This window comes from Cajanus cajan, chromosome 7, assembly GCF_000230855.2.
Source record: "Cajanus cajan strain Asha chromosome 7, NIPB_CcT2T_4, whole genome shotgun sequence".
In the NCBI taxonomy this organism is placed as follows: Eukaryota; Viridiplantae; Streptophyta; class Magnoliopsida; order Fabales; family Fabaceae; genus Cajanus; species Cajanus cajan.
This window is the reverse complement of record NC_138523.1, coordinates 43,311,469-43,320,967: the sequence shown is the minus strand read 5'-3', so window position 1 is coordinate 43,320,967 and position 9,499 is coordinate 43,311,469. Positions and strand designations below refer to the sequence as shown.

General features: G+C 34.0%; 2 protein-coding genes across 3 annotated transcripts; both read right to left on the bottom strand.

Moving 5' to 3' along the window:
- Positions 1-727: 727 nt before the first annotated feature.
- On the bottom strand, positions 728-3,551 carry LOC109795517 (putative pectinesterase/pectinesterase inhibitor 21). 2 transcript variants are annotated; one of them, XM_020355052.3, is made up of 3 exons: positions 3,268-3,551; positions 2,120-3,189; positions 728-1,730 (listed from the first exon to the last, which is right to left on the bottom strand). In XM_020355052.3, the coding sequence occupies exons 2-3, from the start codon at positions 3,168-3,170 to the stop codon at positions 1,027-1,029; spliced, it is 1,755 nt and encodes a 584-aa protein (XP_020210641.1). In that variant the 5' UTR covers positions 3,171-3,189; positions 3,268-3,551; the 3' UTR covers positions 728-1,026. The 2 variants fall into 2 exon arrangements, with proteins under 2 accessions (XP_020210641.1, XP_020210642.1); XM_020355053.3 differs by having other exon boundaries at positions 2,120-3,179.
- Positions 3,552-4,473: 922 nt separating this feature from the next.
- On the bottom strand, positions 4,474-8,019 carry LOC109812148 (pectinesterase). Its single transcript, XM_020376047.3, has 2 exons — positions 5,860-8,019; positions 4,474-5,341 (listed from the first exon to the last, which is right to left on the bottom strand). Exons 1-2 carry the CDS (start codon positions 6,749-6,751, stop codon positions 4,641-4,643), a joined length of 1,593 nt encoding a protein of 530 aa, XP_020231636.2. The 5' UTR covers positions 6,752-8,019; the 3' UTR covers positions 4,474-4,640.
- Between the last annotated feature and the right edge of the window lie 1,480 nt (positions 8,020-9,499).

The window sequence follows — 9,499 nt, the reverse complement described above, 5'->3', positions numbered from 1 at the left end:
TGTATTATTATTTATTTTATAGATTGATAATATTATATTTACAACAACGTATCAAATGATTTACATATTTTTTGAAATATTTAATTTTTTATATAAATAAATAAATTTAATTATGTTAACTTGATTAACCCAACTTAATCCAACATGTTTGTGATCGGATTGAGTTGGGTTGGATTTTAAAAAAAATTGTATAAACTCGATCCAATCCAACTCATTAAATTTGATTGGATCAAATAACGGATCCATCCAAACCCGACTTAACGACCCATTTATACTCTTACCAAATAAATAGCCTATTAATGGTATTATATCTGTCGCATTCCTGTCTTTAATTACCTATTGTAACTGCATCGTATATGTTGAACAACAAGATAAATAAATAAATAAATAAAACAATTTTTTTATAAACTAAAAATAACTTATACACAAATTAATTTATAATTTTAGCTTACAAGTTATATGAAAATATTTATAAAAATTAACTTATTTATTTTATTTTTACTATTTTTTTCCTTCTAAGAGTGCCTGTGTAGAACAAACATATCCTTTCCTCAAGAACATACTTATTACTAGTAGCAAACACCCGCGGGGATTAACTTGTTACATTAATTCCAAAGCACATAGGTGGAAGCTAAAAGTAATTCCAAGCATAATGAGATTAATAAAGAATCTCGGGGAAGGCAAACTCCATCAACACTTCTCTATACTACTCGTACCCCAACTAAAATTTCTTTGCAAATTAAGGACTCACTAAGTAAATAAAATCATTAATCCGTATCAAATACAAAAAAGACCTAGTATTTCATCTGTTCATCTCCAAAAGAAGGATTTAATTACATTAATTGTTAATCTATGCATCCTGCAGAAACATGAGCATGATCCTCTATCTGCAGTTTGGGAAATATGGCACAACGTACGACATACAGTATACACAACGACTTAAACTAATCAAACAAATGTGAAAGACAAACATTAAAAACTACAAGTCTGTACACGCACGCATGCATGTTCCTCCCTAAAAAATATTTAGTAATTGGGTAAGGTTGCAGCTGAGTCGTAAGGAACCCTAGTAACTTTAATCCAATCATCTCCACGAAAAAACTTGTATGGCAAGTAACGGGACACGGCTTCTGAATCGAGGTTCTTGATCCCACGCCATTTCACACGCTTGGATTTGTTTGAACCAGGACCAGTGTTATTGAACTCGGCATAGAAACAAGTGTCCATGCCCGAATGACCATTTGGTCCTTGCCATGGCATATACCCATCAGGTTGAATCAAATCGCCAATGTAGGTGTCTATGAAGACGGTTCTTGAGTAATTCTTCCATGGACGAGCTAGGTAAGCCTTGTTATGAAACTTCACTTTGTGTTCGGACACAATGGAGCCTCCTTGGATCACTGTTCCTGATGGTTGGTGCCTCTCCTTTCTACCTTGTGCTGTCACAATACATTGTTGGTTTTCCATCGGCTTTCTCACCACGAAATTGCAGTTTTGGAAAACAGCCACTGCATCACCGAAGACGAAGTCTATGGTGCCTGAAATGGTGCAATCTCTGTAGAACTGACGCATGGCATGGGCGTATAGTGTGTCTTGATACCCATCCATTGTGCATTTATAGAAAATGGATTTGTCTGCTTGGACCCTTATGGCTACTGCTTGATGTTTGTGGGGGCCAGCAGAGTTCTCAAACCCTAAGTTGATGGCAGCAAAGTAATCTCCTTGAATGGCTGCATATATAACAACATTGCAACCCTTCATCACTCTTCACTCCCAAAGTAATTTAATATATTTACAAAATTCTCCTACATGCTTATATATATCTATGATTTTCTTTTATTTATATTGTGAGTGAGAAAGGAATGTCCGAAGGAATGAAATTAATAGGGAAAAATAGTATCTAGTAATATTTCTCAGGAAATTATATACTAAATGTCCACACCCTTTTGGAGTGGAATAAGGAAGAGATAGAAAGAAAGAGAGTAAATTATGGGTTGTAAAAATACGAGTTGTAAAAGAGTATGACATATATTTAGGGTTACCCTAATTTTCTTTTTTGGTAATTAAATAGCATGGGTAGATGGAGTGGATCTATAAGAAAGATAGGATATGTACGTACCAACAGTGGCGGTTCTGTAAGTATTAATCCCATCTATGAAATTTCTGTTGCCGGTGATTCGTGTCTTGGTGCCACCATCACCCACAAACACGACATGGGTCATGTTCTTCTTGACTTCAACATACTCATGGTAAACACCCTCCTTGATGTAAATGACGAAGGGCTTTTGGTTCTTCTTAGGAACATGCCGCAAGGCCTTGTTGATGCTCCTGTACTTTCCACTCCCATCTTTGGCCACAACCACATCAGGCTTTATAGTCTTTGGACTCGAATGAGCATGAAGGAATCTATGAACACCGTCATTATTAACCCAATAGGGAATAACCCCATCCTCACGATGGACAAAACCACGAACACCCCTTGAATCATCGAGAAGGCGACGACGTCCATTCATGGTCGCATTCAAATCCGCGACAGTGTCTGCAAGCTCTGAGATGATGGCAAGGGCGTTGCTACTGAGGTGCATGGTGACCTTCAACAGTTGCTTCATCTTCCTCCCTCCTTCCCCTGTGGTGTGGTCGAACCCATCCAAACATGTCTCTTGGTACGTGACAGCACCGCTGAGCCAAACCCTCAAAGTGTTGAGGATGTTGTCGAGGTTGTCGAGGTCAAAAGACCGCATTCTCTCCAGCGATCTCTTGAATTCCCCTATGGAAAGATCCATGAGCTGCTTGCACGTGTCAAGCGCCATCTTTGCCCTAGGGTCCTTCTCTACCTCGTTCATCAGATCTGTTTTCTTGATACTGTCACCTATTTTCTTTATGGTAACATTGAAGGCTATTTTTATGAGTTCTCTTGCGTCCGTCGTGTTCCCAGCCTCTGCTCTCAGGCTTTTCTCGCATTCTTTTCTGTAATCTGTGGGTTTGCAAATGGTTTTCACGGCTTTCCTAGTGGAAATAACGTAGGGCTTGGATTTTTCTTCGTCTTCCTCGGAACCTGTCAGATTCAGGTTCACACCAACGGTGACGGCAATGACCATAGCCACTAGGAAGATGCTAGAGACGCCAATGGTGATGAGTCTCCTCTTCTTCCCTACATCTTCCTCAGCCATTTTTAAACCCTATCAACACCTTCAAATTTAAATACATGCAACACCATAAGACATATTGTGATGCTAAACAAATGAATGATGAGAGAAAAGAATTTACATGCAAATGAGATATGGTTAAACTTTGCGGTTATTATTTTTTTTAATTTTTTTCTGTGTTCTGATTCCTGCGCGTGTTATGCAAAATGAGTCGCGCAGAGAAGTGAAGAGAAAGGGCCTGTTGAGGGTGTGGCAATCCTCCTTCAAACCCTTTTGGAGCGTGCATCTCTGAGATTGGCGGGCAAAATGGAAATTTGTTTATATATATACAGATATGAAAGAATGGTTAAAAGATGGTTATGCTGAATGTGACATTTGGAGTCAAATACTAGATTAGCAATATATCTTTTTCTAAAGAGGATGTAGAGCAGAAGCCGCACAATATATAGATAGAACCTTTTAGGTTTGTGTTTTTCTGGGATTATGCTAATGTTAGCATCAGAAGGCCTATTTGAATTCTTCATCCGTTCATTTTAGCGCGCATGGATTTAGCTAGCATTTTGTATTATGTGTTAGTTTTGGCAACCTCTACGCAATTAAAAAAAATGAGTAAAATATGTGGCTTGATATCAAAGGAAATAATAATTAATAAGGGGATAATTAGGTAAGGGAAATCTTTCTAAGTTTTCTTAAACTCATAATTAGAATATGTAGATTCTTGCCACATTGAAGGAAATAATAGATACATAGAGAGAAGGGAAGGGGAAATTACTTATATAAAAATATTGAGTTAAATATATTTTTAGTACTATACATAAAGAAGTTTTGATTTTGACCTTTATAAAATTTTCTCTGAATTTTATATCAAGAAAAAAGTTGAAATTATTGTTTTTAATTTTTACTATTATGTCACACTCATCAAGTGTCATGCATTTAACAAAAGATTAAATAGTTATTTTAAATGAAATTTATTAACGTATATGGTATTCTATTAACATGTGATACTTTTAAAATATTTTTTAAGTTTATAAAATAAATGTTATTTATTTATCTTAAATGAATGTTATGGACAAAAAAAAATTATATTTTAAAGAGATGAAAATTAAAGAATTTTTTACATATAATAGAATAAAAATTGTTAATTTTGTAGACATTAAAAATGTTAATTTCAAAATTTATAGAGATAAAAAAATGCTGAGAAATTTTAGTCATTTTATATATAAAAAAAATTGTATTTGAAGCATAAATATTGATAGATACGCGAGGCACTTTCATGTACGATATGGACATATATTCAAATAATTATACATCCTCTGGACGGCGAAAATGTTTAAAATATAAAATACGTGAATAAAAAATATTATAAACTTTAAAGTTTATCTTTTTGGTAGATGTGACAAATATTCTTCAAGGAACATAATCTTTCCCGGCCCAACCGTAAAGTTGTAAAATTAAATGAGATGAAGTTGAAATGTGTAAGCATCATGAAAAAATTCAGTGTAACCCAGCTTTGAAAGGCACTCCTGTCTTTGGCAGCCATTTATCACCTTGAATAAATTTGTGCACTGTGAAATCATCTGCTTCATTTTCATCAATGATATGGTACCCTTCCCATGTGACTCTATCGCTAGTGTTTGAACCAGATCCCCAGTTAGCAAACTCTGCATAATACAGTGTGCTCAAAGCAAAATCCCCCGACCATTCCTTCCAACCCTTTGCATCAATTAGGCCATCCATGAAACATTGCATGTAAACACTCCTCGAATACTCCTTCCAAGGCCTACCCAAATACGTCATTATCCCATTATCATTGCTGCTAGCATCACCCAATTCACTGGATGCTATTATGTTACAGTTGTGTATTGAGATGCCTGTGTTTTGGTTTGGATCCGTTCGGCCTTGTGCTGTGATTGCATTGAATTGGTTTTGCATAGGAAGTCTTGGATACATGTTACAATCCTGGAGTAGTGCTGCTGCATTGCCAAATATGAAATCCACTGTGCCGTATATGTCACAGCTTTTGTAGAATTGCCTTAGGGAATATACGTAGAGTGTGTCTTGGTAACCTTCAAAACTACAATTGTAGAACGCGGACATGTCTGCCCCGTTTCTCACAGCCACTGCTTGATGCTGGCTCGGCCCCGCAGTGTTACGAAATGTTATGTTCACTGCAACAAACCCTTTTCCATCTACAGCTGCACAACACAGATTTACCAATCACATTAGGTCACACATTTCTCTGAATTTAGCATAAGAAAAAGTTAATGCAAAATGCCAAATTGAATGTCTGTTAAGAAAATAGCTAGCCTCATTTTGGATCACATGTTATATTTACAAATTATTTAATATCATCATTGTCGATAATTAATCTCGAATTTGTATTTAATATTTTTATTAGAATATTTCCACTAAATCATATTTTCTATCCACAAATCTCGATTGAACTTTGTTTTATTTGCAATACCAGAACTTTATTTAAGAATTTCAGCTTTGTTTTACTCAGACTAGCCACACGTTGCTACAAGAAAATAGTACCTGATAAGATATATTATATATGTATATCGCTGTTGGATTTGAGACTTTTGTTGTAATTAAGCTAAGAATAATATGTAAATAACTTCGTTTCTGTCTTTATCTGACTCAAGTTCTGAAATTAATGCGCATGCATAAGCAGATAAATGTGACATGACATGTTAGAACATGGGCTACTTACCAAAAGTGGCAGATTGGAAAGTGGTCCAGCCATCAACCACGCTGCGATTGCCAGTGATCACAGTGCGGTTGATGCCATCTCCAACGATCATGAGGTTCTTCTTGCTCTTAGGAACAGACACGTACTCGTTGTAAACCCCAGCGACAACATAAATTACATGGTACCCGTTGTTGGTGCCGGTATTGTTAGGTGCAGCACTCACTGCATCATTGATGTTAGTGAAATCCCCGGAACCATCAGGGTTCACCACTACTTTTTGTGTCACCAGAACATCGTCAACGCTTGTTTGCAATAACTTTCTATTTAGAATAGTCTCAACTGTGGTTGAATTTGAACTTCCCGTGGCATCACTAACCCAACAAAGGGTGAAAAGGGCCAAAGATATGCTATATAGTTTGGTCCCATCAGAAAGAGGACTTGTCAAGGCACTGGTAACTAGAGGATAGGGAGTTATTACCTCGTTAAAACCATCCAAGCATGTTTGTTGGTTGGTTAAAGTTGCACTAAGCAAGGTTTGCAAGTCATAGACCTGATAGCTTGTCATGGTCACGGTGTTTTCAATGGTTTGGAGGACATTGGACAAGAAATCAGTGTTGAGTTCTGCATGATTGAGACAATCTTCAAGGGCGTGTACTGTTGAATAAGGAATGGTGTGTTGGTTTGTGAGATAAGAAGAGACCAGTTCTGAAATGGTTTTTGTTGTTGATAGGGATTGTTGAAGGAAGAAACGGCATCGGTCGTGTGTGGATACATATTGATGGGGGAGAATAGTTTTGCAGAATTCTGGGTAGGGTGTGGCGTCGCACGTGCTTTCCGAGGAGACATGAGAGGAAGAAAAGAAGAGGAAAAGAAGGGTGTACAAAGTAGTCCATGCCTTCATGTTTGTGGCCATAGCAATGTGTTGATGAGACTTCACTTATGCTATTGCATATATATATTTATATTTAACTGCATGCACTATCATTAATTAAGTACACCTTCAGGTTCAAAATCTGGTTGAGGGAAGAACGGTGTCATAATATACGAATGGTTTTCACTAAATAAACCACAACAGAGAACATGTGATTGTTTTTTATTCTAAACAAAAGAAGTTCAATGGCTATGAACTAAATCAGTCTCACTTAACAGCTCCAATAGCTATGTTGTATTATTAATATATACTAATCGCTCTGACGCTAAATTAATTATTCCATATTGATCAAAGTCTGAGTAATAATTATTTTAAAATTGTATCAATAATGATTTATGATTAGTTATTTGTAAAAAATACAAAAAAAAAAATGTTTTAACACTGTAAAATAGGACATATAATTTAAAGTTTCTTTTATAAAAAATTTCGCTCTATACAAATTCAAACTATTATGTATATAAATTTTGTTAATTTTTTAATAATAATAATTACTTTTCCAAGTTATAATAAACATCACTTTTAATTGGTCGAAAAAACACTTTATGATGAACATTAACATATATATAAAACGATCTGACAAGTAATAAAATTTATTTATTTTTTGTATTTTTAAAAATAATTTTAAAAAATTATCCTAAATTAATTAAAAAGCCAATTTTAATTTGTTGATATACCAGCATCAGCTGGTTGTGGAAAGATTTTACGTAGTGAATGATCTTTACTTGTTAGACTTTCTTTCCTCCGGTGTTTGGAACCACGTCCCAAACACGCACGTAGTTGGATGCAAATAACGTTTTATTTTAACATGTTTCATGTATATAGTATATGACGGGACGATAAACGATTTTATTTTCTATATGATTTTATTTCAGTTCGTCAAAATCAATTAAAATGGCGTACGTGCCCTACATATCTCGCACACCATGTGTCTTGTATTAAATAACTGCTTTATTTTAAATTCTAGCGTGTTTCGTATTTTTGTTAGATGTAAATTAAATACATGTAATAAATAATAATAAGAGGAAACAATCAATTTAATCGAGTATTATTAAATTAATCTTTAAAATTTAACTAAAAATTTGGATACAAAAGATTAATATCTTGAATCTAAGGTCCCATCAATTCAGATTAATTTAACACGGAAACTTAAAATAAATTAAAATTTGAAAAGTATAAAATGTGCTTATTAATTTTAATCAAATTACTTTATTATTCTCTAATGTGTTGTTAAACAAACTTTGCTCTAATAATAATAATAAATAACGAAATTCCTTGTTGCGTGAAAAAAAAAAAAAATGAATACTCCGTATTTAGAAAATGATAAATAGGCATTCCTGTTTTCTTTCTCACAAATCATAGAAATTTGCAAGTCCCACGTTGTGGTTTTATATTGTTTTTGCTTCTGTCTTCTTTGTTAGCAATAGACAAGACGTGTGAATTTTGAGGCCACCAGTAACTTCCTAAGTGGCTTTTCTCATTATGAATTGATTTCAGTCAACGAACGATGGGTTAAGTTAATGGAAGGCATGATTAGATTCCAACGTGCCAAGAAGTCGATAATCATAAGTATTTTACAAACATTTCATGGGCTACAAAATAACAAATAGATTCTATACGCCAAATACCGTATATTCTATTCAACCAATTACTTAACAATCAGCGAACTTGTTCAATTGTTAACGTTGTCCATTAATTGAACAAAATAAGTGGTACGAAAATGCTCGTTTTATCTTCTCTTTTTTGACTCTCAACAAAAATGACAAAAGTCACTATGCATGAGACAACAAATTGACTCGAGCAGAATTTAAATGAGTAAATTCTGTTAATATTCAAATTATGACATTAGATATATTAATCAAATGTTAAATCATTAACAGTAGGATTAGAGTTGTGTGTGCATGAAATTCTAAGTTTGTTTTGAACTTTAAGTACAACTATTGTACAGAAAAAATAAATACCCTTTTAAGACATCTGCAATAAACTAAGGTGAAGATTATTTATTTCTTTTTATATTAACCTTTTGTTTGAAGCATTACTCTTTCGTGTTTTTTGAAGAGTAATGGATATGGGACGCATTGTTAATTAACTCATTAACATTTCTAATTAAGCTGCATTTTTCCATGTGTATGTGGACTGAAGATCTGATTTTGAATTGGAATTACTATACAGCTGAGGATAAGGCTTTCTTCTCCTTATTTATTAAATGATAAACGAGCATAAATTTCAAACGTAAAATTTTGTTCTACATTTACTAATTTAATAGTGCATCAAGTTTCAAATTCATAGAAAATAAAATTGATTTGATTAAGTCTTAAAATTTAAAGTCAAATTCAAGGTTAATTAAATGCGACCAATAAATTTTTGTAACTGGGCACAACTAATGTTAAGTTTATTTTATAAAATTTGTCTGAGAAAATATTTTATAAGGGTTATTTTAATGATTTTTTTTTCACACAACTTCACAATTACGAGATATTGTCCACTTTAGGCTTAAAACCTCACGATTTTACTTTTGATCATCACCCAAAAAACCTCTCTCTAGCATTGAAATACGTGTGTTTTATAAATTATTATTTTTTATCTTTATTTTATTGATGTGGGACTTATTTATATCTCAACAACTAAAAATGAGAGTACTTATGGGTCAAAAGTTGTTTCTAGCTTAACCCGTGGTTAATGCGCAGACAGCTAAAATTGAGGGCACTGATAGAACTAAAATTCGGGACAAAA

Excerpts from the sequence above, each read along its gene's own strand:
- LOC109795517 (XM_020355052.3), bottom strand. The coding sequence starts at position 3,170 with ATGGCTGAGGAAGATGTAGGGAAGAAGAGGAGACTCATCACCATTGGC. Across the intron at positions 1,731-2,119 it reads TTACAGAACCGCCACTGTTG|CCATTCAAGGAGATTACTTT; the intron begins GTACGTACATAT and ends TTATATATGCAG.
- LOC109812148 (XM_020376047.3), bottom strand. The coding sequence starts at position 6,751 with ATGGCCACAAACATGAAGGCATGGACTACTTTGTACACCCTTCTTTTC. Across the intron at positions 5,342-5,859 it reads TTTCCAATCTGCCACTTTTG|CTGTAGATGGAAAAGGGTTT; the intron begins GTAAGTAGCCCA and ends TGTGTTGTGCAG.